The sequence below is a fragment of the Mytilus edulis genome, chromosome 4, assembly GCF_963676685.1.
Source record: "Mytilus edulis chromosome 4, xbMytEdul2.2, whole genome shotgun sequence".
Classification (NCBI taxonomy): domain Eukaryota; kingdom Metazoa; phylum Mollusca; class Bivalvia; order Mytilida; family Mytilidae; genus Mytilus; species Mytilus edulis.
Window position 1 is genome coordinate 83,636,945 of NC_092347.1, and position 22,969 is coordinate 83,659,913.

A 22,969-nucleotide genomic window follows, 5' to 3' on the forward strand; every position below is an offset into this window, starting at 1 on the left:
ATAATTTACATACTAGTGTATAAACAAACATTTCAATAAGTATCGAGGCGATGATGAATATTTCATTGTTTACTTTGCAACGCACTTAAATACTTGTCAGACAGTATTGAAAAACGTATGTTTAACTTTCAGAACACTATACAAACGTCATCAGTGTCCAAGACATCAACAGAATTCTTGTACTAGTCAATAATTGGATGAATGATAAAGTAACATAATAACGAGAAACCCACTCAGGTGTATTTGTCAATAGAAAATTACATCGATGCTATGTTACAGCTGAAAACAGATAAAAAATAGATAGAAGCATCATTTCCTGAAAAGCAAGTTAACGGTATTAATTATAGATCTGTTTCATAATATAGCAATTTTCCAATTGATTTTAAAATATTTGTATTCAGTTCATAGACTACGATCCAGGTAAGAACTTCGTTACATACTTCTTTATTTTAAGACCCTAATTTCTTTTCTGTTTTTGTTCTTGATTAAACATAGGAACAGTACTAAGCCCCTTTTTTAATCAACCAAATCCTTGAATACGAGACAACAAAACAAAAAAAGGAGTTTGTTTCTAAGCACTAAATTTTTCACCAAGAGAGCAATTATTTTTATAGCTGCAAAGTTTTAACATACTAAATATGCTTCAAGGAAGATTTTGTTTTCATTAAATTGTTCCATTTCTAAAGGAGTAGGTCCGGTAAGGGCCGATTTTGGCCTCAAATTTTAGGTTAATCTAACGAAAGTTTTTGGACACTTTTTAAACACTTAAGTGTCTATTTCAATTGATTAATATATGTGAAAGATTTTAACTGATTTAGTCATTATAAACGCCCTGATTCAAGCTTAAATATGAAAAATCTATCAAATATGCCAAAAAACGTCACTTTTCAGATGGTTTTTGTCAAAAATAAAAGTGGCCGCATCCGTGTTTATCCTCAACCTTTATATATGTTTTGTATTATCATCAAATACAACTTACATTTCAATATTATGAATGAACACGAATGCGGCCACTTTCATTTTAGACGGAAACCGTCTAAAAATTAACCAAAATGCTAAAATTTTGAAGATTTCAGTAATTTAGCATGACTTAATGATGCTAGAACGCGATATTTGTGCGTTGTATTGTCAAAAACAGCTCATGTTTATGTAGCAGAAGCATTTTACTTTCCAAAATATAGCTTAAAGATTACATTTTCACAATTTTCTAAACCTGCTAAATTTTGGGGCCAAAAAGGGGTCTTACTGAACCTACTCCTTTAACAACTTGAAAACTGTCAAATTTATTAGTTTTTACAGCAGTCTTTCAAATTCATATATGCTAATTTAATAATATATATGTATTTCTTCGTTACGATCACTCAATATTAAGACAATTGACCAATTGGAACACTTACCATGGTGTGTGATATTGTTGGTAAAGATTTTAACATACAGAACAACAACTTACGAAATTGCTCTTGAGCTAACAAATTAAATAAATCAGTATGATCTGTGTCTTGAACCTCGATTGGAATGTGAAGTTTATTATCTTTACTTTTCAATATTATAAGGTTTTCTGGATTAGAATAAAAGTGTCAGACTACCAATTCACTACCTAGGTTAGAGTAGCCCAAAATTAAATTCTCTATGATGTAAAAGAAGATGTGATAGGACTGCCAATGAGACAACTCTAAATCATAGACCAAATGACATAGAATATAAAAAATATAGGTCATGTATAGCTTTCAACAATGAAAAAAGCCAATACTGCATGGTCAGCCATTAAAGGACCGGAAATGACAAATGTAAAACAATTCTACTTAATGTACAAAATAATAAATGAAAAACAAATGTTACACAGCAAAAAAAAGAAAACTACTTAATTACAGGTCCCTGCCATGGGCACTTGCAGAATGTGGCGGAGTCAAACTATTTTGTTTGAGTCGAACCCTCATCTTACTCAGGATATTTGTGTAACGGCACAAGACAAGAACCATGCAAAACAATGAACGAAAACAAACATGAGAAGCAACGAAAAGTTTACAACCACTTTATAACAGGCTCTTACAAATATGAGTTTGATTTACAAATTGAGGATTAATGCGCTCTTAAATATACATTTAGAGTACCAGAAAGCCGGGGGAACTTTTTAGTGTATATATAGTCCTAGACGCTATCCAATTACCCATCGAGGTGACATCCGAAGACTGTTGATTGTCATATAACCCGATATAAACATACATATAGATATAAATAGATAGCAAATTCTTGCAATTGGATTTTTCTAGGTCTGTTTGATTTCATATTGTAGGCTTAAAAAATATGTTAATCATTGTGTTTACCTGTATAAGCATGTACCATGTCAGGAAAATGGCAATGTTATCTTAAAGTTCGTTTCTCTTTTTGTTGCATTGTCGTTTGGGTTTTTGTTGCTCTTTAGTGTTTCTGTTGTTTCGTTGTTTTCCTCTTATATTTGATGTGTTCAGATTTAGTTTGTTAACCGGAATTGGGTTTTTTTCAATCGATTTATCAATTTCGAACAGCGGTATACTACTGTTGCCTTTATTTGATAATCGAATCAGTCAATGAAATGGTTTCCCCTTGTTTTACTCTCAAGGATGACATTATTTGCCTTTCAATAACTGAACACGCATAATTCATGCGTAACCCATATCTAAGGGGTTAAATTTAAGGTCACATGAATATATGGACTCAATGAGGTTGAATTATTCACTTGCATGTGAATAATTCTTCAACGATGTTTAAAGCTTATCATGAAAAAATGAACCAAACTAGGTGCTTAAAGCGAATTATTGTTTTACTATTTCGCTTTATAATAAATAATAAATAAATACAATATTTATAGAGCGCATTATATAATGACAAAAATTACTCTAAGCGCTTCACATTAAAAAATATATAAAATACAAAAATACATAAATCATAGATTACAAAGCACTATCTTAAAAGAATTAAACAAGCAAATAAAAAATTTATAAGATACTTACAAAAGAAATAAAAATGCATGTACTCTAAAATATATAAAACTGTCTAAAACTAATGCAGTCAATTAAAAGTATATAAAAACTACAAGAAATCCTTAAAAGCAGTCCGAAATAAATGAGTCTTGAGTTGCTTTTTAAAAACATCTAAGGAATTTACACTCCGTAAAGACGGTGGCAAATTGTTCCAGAGTGTAGGCGCAGCCTTGTCAAAACGCCTCTCACCGTAGCTTTTCGTTCGAACGTCATTTGGAGGATGAAGGAGCATACTATTTTCCGACCTGAGGGATCTACTTGGCTTGTATGGCGTAATTAAATTTTGAAGGTAACTCGGAGCCTTGCCATGCTGTGCTTTGTACACATATAAAATAAGTTTGTATTGGCAACGGTAATGTATGGGTAGCCAGTGTAACGAAATTAAAACAGGTGTAATTGAGTCAAATTTCCTTTTTCGTGTTATCAAACGTGCTGCTGTGTTTTGTACCCGCTGCAATTTACTGATAATGTTGGTGTTAGTACCGTACAACAATGCATTGCCATAGTCCAGCCTTGATGTTACTAGGGAGCATACTAGTGTTTTACAGGCTTCAACAGAAATAAGAGATCGAATTCTACCAATATTCCGAATTTGGTAAAAACAGGCCTTAGTGATCGCACTGGCTTGATGTTCCATACTGATGGTTTTATCAAAGTACATTCCCAGATTTTTCACACAAGAAACGTCGCTCAACACTGTTCCATCAAATGTCAGACGAAAATCTGAAAGATGCTTCAATTGATGTTTTGGTGCAAAGATAATTAATTCAGTCTTGTCTTCATTAAGTTTAAGCATATTGGCACTCATCCAATCACCAATATCAGACAAACATTTTTCTAGGCGTTTGGACAGATCGCTCCAGTCTCCTTTCGGTTTTATAATTTGATACACCTGAGTATCGTCTGCGTACGAATGGTATGACATTCCGTGGCGTCTACAAATTTCGCCTACTGGTTTTGCAAAAATACAATATAGTTTCGGCCCTAAGACCGAGCCCTGCGGTACACCAAAGTCGAGTTTGATATCGTCAGATTGTACTGATCCTATAGCAACACGTTGAGTTCTGTTTATAAGATACGATTTTAACCATAATTAAATTCATTAAATTCATTAATTTCATTAATGATTGAACAGAGGTTCTATATGTATCTATATAGTATGAAATTCAAAACAGTGTAGCTGTGGCCATTGATTGACCCATCAAAATCATCCATTGACTGGGACAATTTACGTGAACGTTTGTCTGTAACAACCACTGTTCATGACGTACCTACGATAGACATTTAAACTGTGGGGTCACCAAAGGTTTCTTAACGCCTTTAATTATAAAATAATTCGAAAAATTAATCAGGAATAAACTTTGTGTTTTGATTTATATAATTGATATAAATCAAAATATCGTGTTATTTCTGATTAATTTTTCGAATTACTTTATTTAGGTTTTGAGAACCTTTGGTGACCCCATAGTTTAAGTTTCTTTAAAAAGTACATAGTGAGCATTGGTCGTTACATACAAACGTTCACCTAAATTGTCCCAGTCAATGAATGATTTTAATGTGTCAATCAATGGCCACAGCTACACTGTTTTGAATTTCATACTATCTATATATACAATCCCATGCTAGGGAAGAACAAAAAATTTGCGAAAGCAAATTTACAGATCTAACATTGTTGGGTTGATGTTTAGACGAGTTGTATATATATACATATATACATATATCGTAGCTAGTACTTCTTAACCTCGTCGGTGTGTTGATATGTCTTTTCCAAGATTGAAGCTTTTTTGGTGGCTCACCTTTGCTATATAACTAGGTTTATCTTTGATAACTAGGTTTTTAATGGCGGATTCAAGAAACCCTCATTTAATTATTTTTTTAAAAATCTAAATCCAGACGATTATAGACTTGTCACAATCTCATATTCTGCAGTGCTTAGATTGTATTTAGCACGATGATTCGAATGAAATTTGAAGGCAATCTTAGCTTTTGCCATCACTTTACGTCTGTCGTTCGTATACTTTTCTCTTAAATATTCTTTTTTGAAACAACTTGATTGATTTAAAATTAGTGTGTATGCTTCCTCTAAATGATGCTACATTTTGTTATTTTCATCTAGACTGATCAACAATCATGGTCATCTTGTCTAAAAATGTAAAGATAGTATCAAACTACAGTTTTTATAGCAAGTTTAGAGAAATCTGACAAAATTAAAGTCGCCACAAAAAGTTCTATCAACCAAGAACGTTTAAAAAACGGACCATCGGTTGTCCTTACATTGTTGAATTTCAACATTTTTTGTCATTCCTTGGCATTGTTTCATAAACTACATTAAAAGTGTAAATTGAAAAAATGATCAGCATGGCTCTGTTTGATTTGGAATAATTGTCTTTTTCCCCTAAATTATTTTTATGCCCCATTTATGGGCATTTTGTTTTCTGGTCTGTGCCTCAGTTCGTCTGTTCGTCCGTCCGTCCGTTAATTCGTTCGTTCTTCTGTCCCGTTTCAGGTTAAAGTTTTTGGTTGAGGTAGTTTTTGATGAAGTTGAAGTCCAATCAACTTGAAACTAAGTAAACATGTTCCCTTTTATATGATCTTTCCTATTTAATGGCAAATTAGAGATTTTACTCCATTTTCAAGGTCCACTGAACATAGAAAATGATAGTGTACTTGGGACACCTTCTTGTTGTTTTCTCAATTTTTACCTGTTATTGTTTGTTTTTGTAAAAACTGTAAGGATAGGTTGAAAGTGTAAACTGCAATAATGATCAACATGACAAAATCTGTCTACTCTAAAAAATTTAATACCCCTTTGATATTTTGTTATCAAGTCAATTCATTTCAACAATTGACTAGAATTTTAAAACCTGTTAATGAAACTTGTGTTCACAAATTAAGCTTTACATTTGGCTTAGTGTTCACTATGCAACATATCATGTATTAAGATAGATTAAAAGATACTCCAAAACGAATGATATCTTCCACCATCACTAAATACAAATAATCACTTAATACCAAATACACAAGATAAATTGATATCAATTACACTACTTTTTTTCGTTTTTCATCTGATGACGTTCATTATTTTTTTTAGATAAACCGATTGTGTATGACATTAAAAACAATTCTCTGTTTCTAATGATTATCGATTTAAATCCATTGCGTTCAATCGTTTTATCTGCTGAAGCAAAACACAGATTACACACATGCGTGATTTATTTTAGTTGAGCCGATTGCAATTGTTCATTTGTTCACATTTCGCGGCATTATTTCACATCCTAATTTAATATATCTTTTAATGACCATCTCTGAAAAGAACAAAAAGATCGATCGCAATTGGTCTCGCTATTTTAGGCTTCAGTTGGTTAATTTATGACGAAGTTACTGCCACTGTACATTATAAGGTCTCTATGTTCCATGGATTATTTTCACATACCTGACCTAATTTAACCTGTCATCAAGTTGTATCGATAGCAGGAAATATTTATTAAAAACTCTCACGTGGGTCAAATATTAAAATCCGTTTAATATGACATCAAAAGAGCAATACAAATCGTTAAGTATTATTTGCTGCATTTAACTAACACAGATATTGAAAACTAATAAATTTCCAGTCAATATAGAACTTTCTAAGTATCATATAACAAACAAAAAACTTAAATATGATTCAGACAGCCAGCGAAAGTTAAACATGGACAATACCTTCGAATTATATGAAATGGTAAGTTAGAAATTGTCAGATTTAAAATTTTGAACTCAATCTTGTCGGATTTGATTTCTGGTAATGTTTGTAATCAGTTAACGATGTTTTAATTGAAAACAAAGGAATGTCCATCATTTAAAAAATTTAATTTTGAAATACATTTCATCGGATTGACCAAAGTCGAAGCTTGGACGACATTACGTGACAGACAGTATTTGGACCTTTTTCGCAAGGAAAACTTCTTGGAAATTCAAAAAAAAAGAAACGCGTCCTCATTGAATTAATAAATCATCATTAAAACCATATGGTAAACTCAGAACTTTTATTGGAGTGTTTGTAGGATTTTTCACGTATTGTGTTCGTTCCTTCTTTTTTTTCGATTTTTCGTCATTTAGTTGTTGTCTTAGTAATAACTCCATATCTCATTTTAGTTTACCGGTATGTATTCAATTCTACCAATTCAATCTCAGCTACCAATTTTATCACTCAAAACAAACGTTTTTTTTTTATTTTTTATTTTCCAAAATTATATAATTTATCATCCTTTGACATTCACAGTTACTTTTTGATTATAAGAATTTATATCTAAAATCTACCATTTATATTGATATATTACCAACAAAGTATTCACATGTAGTGCCTATGAAAATGTTCACATCACCATTTTTTTTCTAGTGTCGCCATAAAATCTGCAATTCTATAAAATATAAAATCCACAGGTTTAGTGAAAAAAAATATTGTTTTTTCGTTTAAATTCTGGTTTGCTAATTTATTGCAATTCACTGTGGCGAAATACCAATCCACTATTGTAATGTCAGTTCCAGCTCAATTTAAGTTTGAAACAGACATTACTACACTAAAATTGAAATAAACAGGAATGTTTGAACTAGAAAGGGGATAGACTACGTGCATATACAGGGTTATAACAATAGGAGAGATGATGGTCGTATCTGTTGGAATAGCCATAGTTTAAAATTGAAATAAACAGGAATGTTTGAACTAGAAAGGGGATAGACTACGTGCATATACAGGGTTATAACAATAGGAGAGATGATGGTCGTATCTGTTGGAATAGCCATAGTTTAAAATTGAAATTGTATCATCAACACGACACACATAAATAGTAAAATTGAAAAAAAGTCTTTTTTTTATCATTTCTTTTTAAGTACATTGACTTTTGTTTAACCAGATAGTATAGAAAGGCGAAAATAAATGCAAGAAATGTCTGTTTACATGCTATAGATTATGTCTATTTTTATATCTTATGAGACATCGACAATTTTAACGACAAATGAAAACGCGTTATAATTTGTGTCTTCTGAATTCTGGAAATGACAGTTCATTTTGTACTTGCATACACTATACACAGATACTTTTGCATAGGTATTATTTCTGTACCAAAAATATGTAGAACTGGAAATCTCCTTTTTATATTCAGTAATATGTTGTTACTTTAAAATTATTGTAATATTTAGGTACCTGTTTTTACAGTACTTGCTTTTTACCCGAAATTTTATTTTAAGTAATACAGGTTTTTGGTTACACCGTTACATTTTCTGCATTTGTGCATTTTGTATTTTTCAAATCTTTCAAAGTTATAATTTGGACTATTGCTGGTATTATTTCTGTACCAAAACTTAAGGTACAAATCAAGTACTGTAAAATACAGGTACCTAAACATTTCAATAACTTTAAGGTGCATAAATAGTACAAAAAATTCAAAGTAAATTTCCAGTACTTCACATTTTTAGGACAGACATAAGACCTATGCAAAAGTAGATGTGTACAGTACTGTAATGTAAAATTTAAGAAAAGTACATGACGGTATTGTCTGTTAATGAGCCATATAGACCAGGAATAATGATTTAGTTTTTAGAGAGGTGGCCGAACTAACATAATCCCAATAAAGTTGTGATTATTCTGATAAAAGACGGATAACTCTCTCGTAAAAATGTTTAATCGCCCAGCACATTTACTTATATCTGACAAGTTTAACACATAAAGACGACATGATTTAAGTTGCTTGTAAAACCTACTTGTGATAAATGATGACAGAGACAGGTTACAAACAAAAATCGTATCTAATTTAAAACATTCAAATACAAACACAAAAAAATAAGATATGACGACTAGAAAAAGAAAAATGAGATGTGTTTGTTTTTATCTTACCTCCTATACATTTCTAGGAAAATGATTGGTTAAAAGCGTCCTCGTGGAAACCGTGTATATTTGATATTAGGTTAGTAGGGAGGCGGGGCTTATTTCATACACGGTTAGTAGTGGAGTTACGTCCCTTTATATTCCATATAAGGTAGTAGGGAGGCGGGGCTAATTTCATACACGGTTAGTAGTGGTGTTACGTCCCTTTAGAAAAACAAAATAGTACTTAAAAAATCGTAAAGGTTTCAACAGACGAAGAAATTGATGATTAAGATTAAAATAAATTTATAAAACACTAAAAATCTAACAAGTTGGCATTGTTGGCATCTGTTTTTGTAGGATCAATGGAGTAGTAAGTTCCTTAATCATGTTAATGCTAACTGTATTGAAGACTTGCTTATTTTGATAGGTCACTGGTCTAAATTTTACACTTTAAGATAGTCGGTAAGATAAATTCGTTACATAGTGTGCTAGTGACGTAATACGGTATGTATGGGGTCAGTAAATTCCATATGGGGATTCGAGCTTCGCTCTCACCCCATATGGAATTTACTGACCCCATATATACCGTATTAGATTACTAGCACACTATGTAACTAATAATATCTTGAAAAGAACCGTACACTCATTTGCAGGTCTCCGATTCGTGTACATGTACTTTAATACGTTATTTGGTCTTTATATATTTATGTATTTGTCCTTTTTATACCCGACATGGGAAATCAGAAAGTATATCTCTGTATATTTTAAGTTGCTGCCATTTAAAGCATTTTATTTACTTAGATCTTCCTTTATGGTTTTTTGGTGGTCGACGCTAAATGTACTAAACGTAAAACTGTGCAAATGCATTAATTACTTTTGGTTTAACGCAAAACCCCATGTGATAAAAATCTTTCCATGCAACTATTTAATCATCACATATCCAGTGATGATTGCAAGATGTACGATAGCAATACAAGTGTAGAACTATAAACTATCAAAGTTTGTTTAAATATCAGATTAATTACCATGTTCTGCCTTTCTAACGTATTAAGAATTTATATGTTTAGATTAATATTCCTATCGGCACCATCTCTTTCTAATAACTACTATTTTAGAATCGATCGGTTAAAAAATGGAAAAGTAATTATTTTTATTGCTAGGGAAATCAATTTTTACCTGATACTTGATAGACTTAACGTTCAAATATTGGCTCTGTGCTGAATATTGACATTCTTTTAAAAACGGAATTAATACAACAGTCTAGTAAACGAATTGAATTGAAAGATTATATACACCGGAAAGCATTGCGCCCAATACTTTAAAACAAAAATGGTACAAATAGCAATCGTAAGTTACATGAAAGAGATTGATTACATGTTTGAAAAATTCAATGAGAAGCCACTAACGGAAGATAATTCAGTAAAACACAGAGCAAATATGACTTGAATTTAAATGTTATACAATTAATTCTCAACGAAGCAAATAAGGAAACAATATACAAATAAGGAGAAGCTGTATCATTGCCAATGAGACAGCTATATACCAAGGTTCAAATAAAGGGGATGTAATTTAAAACAAATATAGAAAACCGTACAGCCTTTGACAATGAAAAAAACCTACTGTATAGACCACATTGAAGGATCTCTGAAATGAAAATAAAATATGGAACATTCAATTGAGAAACTTACGGCCTAATATATAACAAAACAATTTATGAAAAACAAATATGACAGACATGAACAAATGACATCCACTGGACTGCATACTCTTGACATGGTACAGTCACATAAAGAATATGGCGCGGTTAAAGATGTTAGAAAGCGCACCACACCCACCCCCACCCCCACCCCACCCCAGACCTGGAACAATATTACAGAGACACAAGAAATAGTAGTTACCAGTTCCTTCAAATTAGTTAGTTACCATTGGTACACGATACGAATTTGAAGACGGTCGCATGCTTGTTTATTGATGTCTTTATCATATACATTACGTAGTAGTTCAAGGTTAAAAAAAGATTATTATACAGTCTTGAATTTAAGCGTGTTTTTTACTATTACTGTAGCAATTGAATTTAAGCGTGTTTTTTACTATTACTGTAGCAATTGAATTTAAGCGTGTTTTTATTATTGCTGTTTCAATAAATGTTTCATAAGAAAATATAAATAAAAAAACAGGAGTTTTGAGGTTGGTTTAAAGATTCTGATTCGAAGAGGAATTATTTGGCTAAAACATGTAAAAACAAACCGTTTATTCTCGGAAATTATTCAAACTTTTCCAAACTACTCTAATCTTTGTTACTTTATAACTAACGTGTTTGACTGTGTTCTTCAACGGTTAATTTCTCTTGACGAGGAATTTAATTTTGAAATATTACTTTCTGTCGTTCTCTTGTATATTTTAAAGCATCAAATAAGGGCAACATTAGTTTACCGCTGTTCGAAAGTCATATATCTATATCGATTGAGAAAAGACAAATCGGAGTTACAATTTAAAACTGAGATAAACATCAAATATAAGAGGAAAACAACGAAAAAATATAAACACTAAAGTGCAACAAAACCCAACGATAATGTAACCCACAGAAAAAGCCGTTAATAGGGACAGTCAATTATTGTTATATACCGTCTGTTGTACACCTTCGCTAGCCAAGGGTTACGATCCACTCCCGTAACGGGAGTAAACGGGAGTGGATCGTAACCCTTTGCTAGCGAAGATGTCTGTTGTACTGCATACTTATAGATATTGAATAGAAATATGAGTAAAGGTATAATGTATTTTAAAGAGCCGGTTTCAGTAATCGGAGCACTTGTTGATATGTAACTATCAATGATTGTTTTTCTTTAATACAGTTTGTGGTATTTGTTTCTCTAAGTCATCAAATTATATTCCTTTCTTTGATTTCAACAATGACATAGGTATTGTTTTAAAGTATAGTATTCTTGATAATGCGTTGTTATGCCGAACAAAATGCAATGAGTAAATTGAAAAACTTTTTTTGAATGATTAAATCTACTACTAAAACATTGTGTTCTAAGCTTGCTTAAGTTCAGTGGCAAGTATTTCATATATATTGAGAACCTGACCAAGATCAACTTTTTCTAATTCGACCAGAATAGTTGGATCAATGTTTGACAAGAAACTATTACACAATACATGTATATAGCTGAATTAATCTTTTTTATGTACTGAAATACACCTACGCTTTTTACAAATTTCAAAAATGTTCTTTTGGTGCAGGAATAGTTAAGCAGCTTGATAACTCTACTCGTCAAAGTTTGTGACAAGGCTTTTCTTGTATAAGCCAAAAAAAACCTAGCTCTAGTCAACCCAATGCGCTAAACTCCAGAAGAAAGACAGTAGTAGACATCATCAATAAATAAGTATGATTGAGAGCGATAAAACAATGATACATATATCATGTCATGAATTGATTGTTTTACGTGAAAAATTAATAAGGAAATGCATTACAAAATGATTTATCAGATTTAAAAAAATATATATATACCGATATCGATATTCATTATCCATAGTAATACATTTATTTCTTTTGTAAATTCTCTTTTATAATGCAATTCTGTTCCATATATATACTGTTTGACGCAAAAAGGATTTCATAGAATTCTGTCTATGATAGATTACACATTGCACGATTTCTATCCTTAATTAACGTTCTCAACTCTGAAGTAAAATTAAGCAAAATGGATATACGTTCAATTACACCGATTTAGTTTGAAATCTCTTAAAGGTTGAATGTGTTTATTGCACCATTGTTTCACAGGCACCTGTCTCTGAAAAATATCAGGCATACCTTAATATTACACAAGGAAACAACCAGCATATTTGAGAAATGACACTCGGTCGCTAACTTTCGCTAAATTTCGATCTGCAGTAGTTTATCCCAATAAAATTTATTATGTTCTAGATATACATTGAATTATCTACCAAAATGAAAAAGAAATAAAATATTTTCTAAAAATTGGCGCCTTACTTTATATTTGGTACGTGTTATTTTCGTCAACTATTAGCTTTTGGAAAAATGACTTGGCGCTAAACAAATTAAAATGAAGGGACGGCTTAACAATAGATTACTGAAATATTGAAATAAAATGAGCCCATTAAAAATTGAAAATGTTATTTGAAAAACAGTGTGACACCATGTCTAGGAAAAAGGTCTTGTATTTGTGACATTTCTGCAAGTTATCGATAAAGAATGCTTATTTTGATCAACAATATTGTAATAAACGTCATTGCAACCTATTGTACCTAAATTGGTATTCATTAAGTGTTTGGTTAATTGTCTACTCATTCGAATGAGAATCTAACAGAAACGTACGGCTTAATTGAACAGTTACAATAATTAATTCTCTAAGTTCAACATTTGTGGAGATTAAATGCTGGTGTTTTGAACCTAATGTCAATATGAGGGAAGGTTTGTGTTTCAATTAATGATATTTGACGAAGATGTGCGATTGCTTTTGATGTCTGTTTTAACGACACCACTGGCTGAATTTTAGGCTGAAATATTATATGTTGTGTTCGGATGTATTTGTTCTGTGTGAATTGGATGGAAATGTACATTAATTATTTTATATAACTTTGAAGTTGTCTGGGAAAAGCACGATTGTTTCTCATGTTTAGAATGAAATGTTCATTATTGAAGGAGAAATTTGTTCACATTTCTCCCGATGCTCGTTATCGGTATGGATTATCACGTGACGAAAGACAAAAGCAGGGCAAATTGGTAAGGTGACATTTTTTCTTAATATATTTTTTATAAGGTCGTGTCGGTTTTTATTTTATTTTTGTGTTCGTCAGGATAGAAATTGGTCCGTTTAAAAGAAAGAGAAGTACCCCAATGCTAACTTAAAATGTTAAACAAATTATTTTTAGAGGATTGAAACCGCACACAACAATAAAGAACCTAAATGTGTCTTTACAATCACAATAACTTAATTTGATACCGAATCGGATGGTGTGATTTGTTAACCATTTATATGAAATGAAGACAATTAGCCTTCATATTTTGCATGAAGCGCAGAAAATAGAATTCGGTCTTAATTTTTCATTTATTGGAAATCAGAAAATATCATGTTATTTTTATTTTGAATCTGAAAGTAAAAATTTCAACCCAAAACTACGACAGAAATTGTCTATGAAATGAAGCAGTAAGTTCTGAAATTAATGAAACTTGATATTCTATTTTAAACATGACCGTTTGTATGAAGTACGAACACGAACATATTTAATGCGAAAAGATGGTGTTGATCAAATCGGCAAGCAGAGCTAGCACTTTAATAATCTTAATTTGTTTTCTTTTTTTTATTTGGTGGTCGCTTGCGAGCGATAAACGAAACGCGCTTCTGGGGTATACGTATCTTATACTGGTATCTATGATGAGTTTAATTACAATCACTGGGTCGAAGCCACGTGCACTGCTGGAACGGGTCAACAATGTCATGAAAACAGGCATCAAAAGCAGTTGAAAATCTTCGTCAAATATTAATGGAAACACAATATTTAATGCGAAAAGATATTGTTGATAATTAAAATTGGTAAACAAAGCTAATAATTTAATAATTTGAATTTGTTTTCTCTTTTTATTCGAGCGTCACTGGTGTGATTTGTAGAAGAAACGCGCGTTTGGTGTACAAAATTTTAAACTTTGACTGATATCTATGATGAGTTTAATTACAATCGCTGGGTCAATGTCACGTGCACTGCTGGTGGATGTTTTTTCCCCCGAGGGTATAACCATCCCAGTTTTCAGCACTTCTAAGTTGACATTAATTATCATCGATATGGTCACTATTATAAAACAAAACTGCTTACAAAACAATAAAATTCTAGAAATACTGTAGGATTTTCTACCCTAGGTTTATATTTATCATAATTGTATATGACAGAAATTTTCAGAATTTTGTGTCCTCATTGCTCTTCATCTTCGTAATTTATTTGGCCTTCAACATTGTTTGAATTGTGCTTCTCTTATTATTGTTTTGTAGGCGAAACGCGCGTCTGGTGTACAAAACTTAATCCTGATATTTATGATGAGTTTATATACATTCACATGGTCGATGCAATGCTGGTGAAGGTTTTTCCTCGAAGACAGCCTAGCACTGCTGTCTTGACATGAGTTATCATTGATATGATTATAATCATAAACTAACTGCTAACAAACTGTGAAGTTTTAGAAATGCTAAAGATATTCTACCCAAGTGAAAGATTTACTTTAGCTGTGTTTTGTAAAACCTTTGTGAATTTTGTGTCCTCAATGATCTTCAACTTCGTACTTTATTTGTCCTTTAAACTTTTTTTTTATTCTTTTGTCATTGATAAGCCTACTTTAGCCAAAACGTGCGTCTAGCGTACATAATGTTAATTCTTGTAGTTGCTCAATAAGTTTATCATACGACATGGGTTCTTTCATAAGATTTTCTTTTTTGAAATGACGGAATCAAATGATTCGTCTTTTTGTCAATTAAATATCATCATTTGTATGAGCATGTATAAATACATTTCGAAAATGAACCTCGGCTCTAAACACTTTTATAACTTTCGATACGGTGTCATTTCCATTTGGATACTGTTTGGCACAATTTTTGCACAAGAAATTAAAACAATAATTAATAAGTCGAATTGGGTACACACTGATATTTGTTTTATCTTAAGAGTAATGATATTTTAAAGTAAGAAAGATTTGTTACTGGTAAAACTTTACTTTGTAGGGTTACAATGATGGTGATGAATGTTCATTGGAAGATCACTACTTAGGTTCAAAGGACACTAGTGACAGTATGCCGTTAGGTCAATCTCAAGCACAAATCTATAATCGCAACGCTGACAAGAAAATACAAAGAAACCAAAACCAGAAGAAAAATGGACCCAATGACACCAGGACATTGGTACGTCATGATTAGTGTTTCCCTTAAGATCATGTTATAAATACGCATAAATTTATTGCAGGCAATCCCATGTATAGCTTTTTGAAGGAATTTGTCATTTAGGTCATTAACAAGAAATCCATCCAATAACTGAAAATACCTTATTAGTGGATACTCGCAGCTAAAAAATAAAATAATTTAACCTAATGAGATAAATCATGTCATACGAAACTCTGAAGAGTCAATCGCTTTCTTCAGAGACATACATTAAAGTCATAAAACAGTACAGAAAGATACAATGTTGTACAATCCAATATTATTTTTCATACAATTTCAAAGTAAACAAATAAAATAAAATTGTAATTTTTCTTCAAAAATTGAATGTCCCTTTTGTGTCGCTTTTCTCTTTATTATCATTCCAAAAAGAAACAGACCCATTGTTTTATTGGTTGGCTTCGTGTTACCAATTATTAGGTTTTCTATGTTGTACCCTGTGTCACTTTTCGTCGATATGAGAATATTGAAGTCAAAGATTCCTTTTACTCTTTTAAACCTTTTACCTAAACGCTCATAAAAAGGTCTAGAAATGGGACTAGACACAGCCAACTCACGAAAGTTTTTTTTGTAACCAAAATGATACATGCAAAAGAGCGTTACAAAAATATTAATACTGATATTTGACAGAATAATGTCTTGTAAGCACTGAAAAATGTTCTTTAATGGATTTATAAAACTGTTTAACTTTTAAATACAAGCCGAAAAATGTGGCATTCATTACTGTACCTGGTATCTATGATTAGTTTGTTTACCAAAATGAAATATTTTGCGCAACACTAAAATTGCTTTTTTTTCCCTGTCGAAATTAGCCAACGTTAATTCAAGTTCCAATTGACAAATTAACTTTTAGGCATATTTCGGTTTATTAAGAACATAAATATTTTTTAATTCATTTAGAAAATGAAACATTTTATTCTGAAGAAATTTTGAAATTGATATACTAGTAACTAACATGTATTCTGAATATAGGATAGAAAAAGAGGGAAAAGTCCATATAACCCACCTATGAGAAAACCTAAAAGATCACCACAAGCTACAGAATTGACGGACAACCAGACCTTAGAAGGTAGGTTTTCATAGTAGATAATAAGTTGATGCTGATGTGTGATCAACATTATAAAAAGTAAAATAAAGGCAACAGGAGAATACCGCTGTTCAAGAGACATAAGTCGATTGAGAGAAAACAGATCCGGGTTACAATCTGAAACCAAAGGGAAACACATCATCTATAGAGTAAATGTTATTAGTATAATTGAAAGTTTGATCAGAAAATATTTTGAAGAAAGAAAAATTGTGTAGTAATTTTTTATCATTAACAAAATAATCCTGTTACATTTGTAAATTTTGAAGATGACAATCAGAAAATAATTTTGAAAAATATGTACATGATGAATTAAATATAACTTCATCACGTAACTCCGTCATTAACACTTAGTTTGCTAAAGAAGTATCAATAAAGTTTCAACATCTTGTAACAGATAGGCAAAACAGTCGACAAAAGAAATAAATTCGACAAAATAAATAAGTTCGACAAAAAGAGAGTGAAAAACTTGCAGTAATTACAGTAATGTTTTAAATTAGTTGAGTTTTTTTTTATGTTTTAAGGAAGAAAAACAGAAAATGTAACCGTTAATGCAGAGGATAAAACGATGCTTTTGATCAGCGATAATGTTTCTGAATACAGCAGACAACGCATGCGCGCTCTACAGATGAGTTTACGTCACTACAGTAACGTAGATGGACGGATTTCAGTCAAAGAACTTAATTTAGCCTGTCAGGTTAGGTAGCAATAAACAGTTAGGAAAAAATACTAAAATTTGCCCTTATGAATTTTACCATCCCCTTTTCATTGCTTTCTTGCAATATCAAGCTTACTGTTTGTGTTATATATGGGCATATGTATGTAATCAGAATCTTCCATAGATTTTATATCCAGTATATAAAATGGAAAAATATAATTTCTTTTTGGTGTATCCATGGCAACAATCTGCATTTATTTGTTATAAAATATTGCAAAAAGGGGGGGAAAGATGTCATATATTTCCCCAAAATTTGGCTAAAAGTAGAATTTCAATCGCTTGAAGTAATACCTTTTCTGAAACTGTGTACATATATCATTCAGCAAATCCAATGATAATCATATGTCTTTCGTCTCATTTTTTTGTAAAATTGCGTCAAAAACTTCGCGTAGAAAAAGACTGTTTGTAAACAGTACATTAATTTCTGGACCGATGGCCGGTCTAGCTATGAAAATACGGATTGTCAAACAGAAAACAGCCCATAAAACATGTAAAAAATAATCTTGATGAACTTATAAACCATCTTTGAAGGCTAAATTAGCACTCATCTGTCTAAAAATGAATTTTATTACACAATAACTTTCCTATTTTAAAAATCCACAGGGGCCAAAATGCGAAACTAAACTCCTAACTGTGTATTGCTACCTTAATAGTAAATATTTTTTTCAAATTCTCCCTTTTAACTTATTTTCTGAGTTCTGCTAGCTAATACGAGTAAAATGGCCTTTTATTTTTGAAAGTTGGTTGAGTAATGAATATTTTATGAAGGTTAGCAGTTGACACTGAAACGCGACAAAAACTGATTTTAAAGAAAGGTGCCAAGTCAAAGTGTAAATCTTGTCTCTACCTCAATTTTTAGCCAAATCTTAAAAACTGTTCCTCTTTTGTCAGTTTTTTAATGTTGAATATCTTAATAAGATCTCTGATGATGCAACATTGTATAAAATTTAGCAATTTCAAGCATAAAAATGTTAATCTTTATGCTTATTGCATACCAAAGACTTGATTAAAAAAACTTGGTGATAGGGAATCAATTTCTTACATCTGATTTAACTATACATTTAATATATGCCAAAATGTAACATGAAATCCTGATAAAAACAATAATTTGATATATTCGCAAGAAAAAACCCAACGCGTTCAATACTTAGGCCACTACATGCAGCCCAATCCATCAGAAGCAAAATTTAAGCCGATAGAGTACAAATATAAGCCTTGTGTCAAAATGTCTAATTTTGGTTGCTAAGGACTGTAAACAATAAAATTGACATATATTGTCATTCTTAAACACTCAATTTACTCAGAAATTGATTAAGAATCTAAATATCAATAGATTTGTGGCATGAAAAGTCTTAAATTATACAATTCTGAGCTTGGTAAGTATGCCATAAGGTAGCAATAAACAGTTAGGAAAAAATACTAAAATTTGCCCTTATGAATTTTACCATCCCCTTTTCATTGCTTTCTTGCAATATCAAGCTTACTGTTTGTGTTATATATGGGCATATGTATGTAATCAGAATCTTCCATAGATTTTATATCCAGTATATAAAATGGAAAAATATAATTTCTTTTTGGTGTATCCATGGCAACAATCTGCATTTATTTGTTATAAAATATTGCAAAAAGGGGGGGAAAGATGTCATATATTTCCCCAAAATTTGGCTAAAAGTAGAATTTCAATCGCTTGAAGTAATACCTTTTCTGAAACTGTGTACATATATCATTCAGCAAATCCAATGATAATCATATGTCTTTCGTCTCATTTTTTTGTAAAATTGCGTCAAAAACTTCGCGTAGAAAAAGAGTGTTTGTAAACAGTACATTAATTTCTGGACCGATGGCCGGTCTAGCTATGAAAATACGGATTGTCAAACCGAAAACAGCCCATAAAACATGTAAAAAATAATCTTGATGAACTTATAAACCATCTTTGAAGGCTAAATTAGCACTCATCTGTCTAAAAATGAATTTTATTACACAATAACTTTCCTATTTTAAAAATCCACAGGGGCCAAAATGCGAAACTAAACTCCTAACTGTGTATTGCTACCTTAGTATTTTTTTTTACCATTATCAGTAATTTAATATTTCAGGAATTCAGACGCCTTTTAATAATGATGATAAAAATGACTTTGACAATTGACTTTTCTTTATTGTTTTAAATTTTAAAAATTTCATTTGCAGCCTTCAGAATATTTGTTCGTATTTTCTGAGACTTCTATAGTTGTCTCAGTTATTATTATTTTGTGTTTTATTGCATAGCCAGAATCGTAAATTATAAACTGTTTTTCTTCAAATCATTTATGTTGATAACATTTTGTTCGTATTACATTTACTCAGGATAACGCTATTCAGTTAAACAGCAGAGTAGTACAGATTCTACAGGGAAAATTTGAAGATCAGCACGGAATAAATATAGATAAACTGTTTCAGTATCTATCAGAAGCACATTCAAGATCTGGTGAGTATCATGGACGGATTCAAATATAAGATTATGTCCACTCTAAACGTGAATATAAGTACAACAACACATATTCAGCTTTGGTAATCTCAAAGCAGTTTGGTTGCTCAAAAGTAAAGCAAATTAAAATATTTTACATACTTGATGGAACACTTCATTCCTTTAGATTATTTATTAAATACCTGGTCAAGTTTAAACCCCACCCCCTTTTAACAACAAATGAATATTCTTCATTTTTCCGACTGCATGTTACAATTAGTAATAATCAAAGATAAAAACCTAATATTAACCCGCGCATTTTGTCTTCAAAAGACTTATCAGTGATGATCAAATCAAAATAGTTATTATTCTAAATAAAGTACGAAGTCGAAAAACATTGAAGAACCTAAATGACGAAAGCTTTGGAATAAACACTAATATTAAATTAATAATTCAACTTTTAAGTACTGTTTTGTTTTACAATTTTCTAGGACGCGATAGTGTCATGGCTATGCATTTAAGAAATGACCTGGAACCTCACATGGACACCAATCCGGAAGAAAAAGATGCAGATTTACTGCGTAGACTCGAGGAATTGTTGGTGAAAGACAATACCTTCTTCGATATCGAGGCTTTGAGACTGGCATTCCAATTGAAGGATAAACAGAAAACTGGAAAAATATCAAACGATGAGGTAACCAAATGGTTTTACACTAGTCATTTTTTTGGGCCCTCTATAGCTTGCTGTTCGGTGTGAGCCAAGGCTATGTGTTGAAGGCCGTACTTTGACTTATAATGGTTTATTTTACAAATTGTGCCTTGGATGGAGAGTTGTCTCATTGACACTAATACCACACCATTTTATATGTACGAATTGTCTTGAACTAGCAGAACTTAACGGTAGTAGTTTACATAACCATTTCTTGACTCCCAACTCATGTTAAAAATATCAAAGACATCGTGTTTATTTTTGAACGCCAAATGCACGTTACGTCTACATAAGACTCATCGGTGGCTCTCGAATCAAAACAGTTGGAAGACAAAATCAAGTACGACGTTGAAGAGCATTTAAAACAAACAGTTCCAAAAGCATGTAGCAAATACGACTAAGATAGTCGCCTGCAGATAAAAAAAAAACGCTAGTGTTACGAATACTTCACAACTTATCAACAGTAGATTAACAGACACGAGCATATTAATAATATTTCATTTCAAATGAAATTGCTGAATACTTGGATGGTGTTTCACTGTGGTCGACCGACATTGGAAACAACCCAGTAGTTTTAAAATTTATCAAATTTTCTAGGTTTATAATATTTTGTACACCAGACAATTCGAGCAATGTATAAGTTTATTGTGGACGATGGTCGCCATTGTAATAAATACCTTGCATTGCAGGAATCTAAATACGGTCTTCTGGAGGTTTAGCATGCAATTTAACTAGGTTCAACCCACATTTTTTTTTCTAAAAATGTCCTCTACCAAGCCAGCAATATGGCAGTTGTTATCATATAGTCGTTTCTATGTGTGTTGGCGATTGCTTTTGTTGAACTTCGGTGTTCCTGTTATTCCCTTGTTTAACTCTTATAGATGATGCGTTTTCAATCGGTTTTGTTTTGTAACCTGGATTTGTTTTCTCCCAATCAATTTATGACTTTTGAACACCGGTATACTACTGTTGCATTTATGAGACTTTGTAAATTGTATGAAGTTGGGAAAAGTAAAGTGTGTTGACAGGGTAAGAACACATTAAAACATGCAGTCATCCCGCGTCTAGTGGTAAAATATTTGTCCTATTCATCATAATAAGATTTTGCAGTGTTAATAACACTGTGTTATTATTTAAATTGTTATTTATGTATAGTTTTGTTTTTCATGATAGGTATTTGATATCGTTGCCTTGAAACAACAACCATTGTACGGAGCTCTTCTTAAGGTATTAGTAAAACGATGTGATCTGGACAACCATAATATTGTAAGGTAAATAATAACATTGTTAAGATGAAAAAAATAAGATATACTATGTATTATATAAAAGCTCTATGGTAAATTCGTGAGACAGTCGAAGATAAAGGACTTTAACAACATTTGGCAATGAATACCGTGCACATTTCTTAACCTGGTTCTGAAATCTGCGGTGAATGGATTTCTATTTGTTTCGTATTTGTCAAATTATCATTTGAATGTATATTTTCTTTTCTAAACGAATGGAAAAAGTTAATACAGTTCCGTAATTACACGATGATAAATGTAGGGGATTCAAATGTATACTCTCATATTTTGTTAACAGCTGGCCAGAGTTTTTAAGCTTCCTGGAAAAAGCACAGAAAAATGCATGGAGAAAGTATCCTGAAATGTCTTCCTTACCAGAGTTGATGAAAAGTAAAACTCCTGTTGTACCTGAGGCATCAGATATGCTTTCTAATCAAACTAAATCCAGACTGGTAAACAGACTTTTAAAGAAGGTAAAAAGAATTCTCTTATATCCTATGTGTATCATAAAAAATAAACAATTCTTTGTGTATTGTGAAATTTATTTTTGAAGTTAGGTTTAAAGTTACAAGGTGTAAGACAAAGCATGCACACCTCTACAATTTTCATTTCCAAACAGTAAACCCAACATGAAATTTTTGATATTTTAGAATTTCTTTAATATTTGGCGGTGAAAATGAATAATCAATATTCATCAAGTGCCAATGAACGAAAATAGACCTACTCAATTTAGGGTAGCTCAAACACTACATGTCTAGGGTAGCATGATTCAAGTTTTGTATGAGTAGAACTGTTGTTTATGTTTAATTTCCCTGAAAGAAAGTCGACTCTCAATTGCAGTATATTGGTACTAATTTACAAAAATTACTATCGTTGACGTTGATAAAAAAAATGTCAAGTTTGAGAAAAGGACAAATTTTACTCTGTTAAAC

At 31.5% G+C, this 22,969-nt stretch overlaps 1 protein-coding gene across 7 annotated transcripts in view; it reads left to right on the plus strand.

Annotated features, from left to right (window-relative positions):
* The first annotated feature begins 202 nt into the window (after positions 1 to 202).
* The window catches only part of LOC139520810 (echinoderm microtubule-associated protein-like 2), a 42,153-nt gene continuing 19,386 nt past the window's right edge, over positions 203 to 22,969 (plus strand). For 2 of the 7 annotated variants that reach the window (XM_071313774.1, XM_071313776.1), the window contains exons 1-8: positions 328 to 420; positions 15,591 to 15,767; positions 16,773 to 16,869; positions 17,409 to 17,581; positions 19,946 to 20,066; positions 20,537 to 20,739; positions 21,928 to 22,025; positions 22,336 to 22,510. In XM_071313774.1, the coding sequence (XP_071169875.1) occupies positions 15,660 to 15,767; positions 16,773 to 16,869; positions 17,409 to 17,581; positions 19,946 to 20,066; positions 20,537 to 20,739; positions 21,928 to 22,025; positions 22,336 to 22,510 (975 nt within the window). In that variant the 5' untranslated portion in view covers positions 328 to 420; positions 15,591 to 15,659. Of the gene's footprint in view, positions 421 to 6,651; positions 6,739 to 13,420; positions 13,607 to 15,590; positions 15,768 to 16,772; positions 16,870 to 17,408; positions 17,582 to 19,945; positions 20,067 to 20,536; positions 20,740 to 21,927; positions 22,026 to 22,335; positions 22,511 to 22,969 lie in introns of those variants that run through there. The other 5 variants (XM_071313773.1, XM_071313772.1, XM_071313775.1 and 2 more) reach the window with 4 other exon arrangements.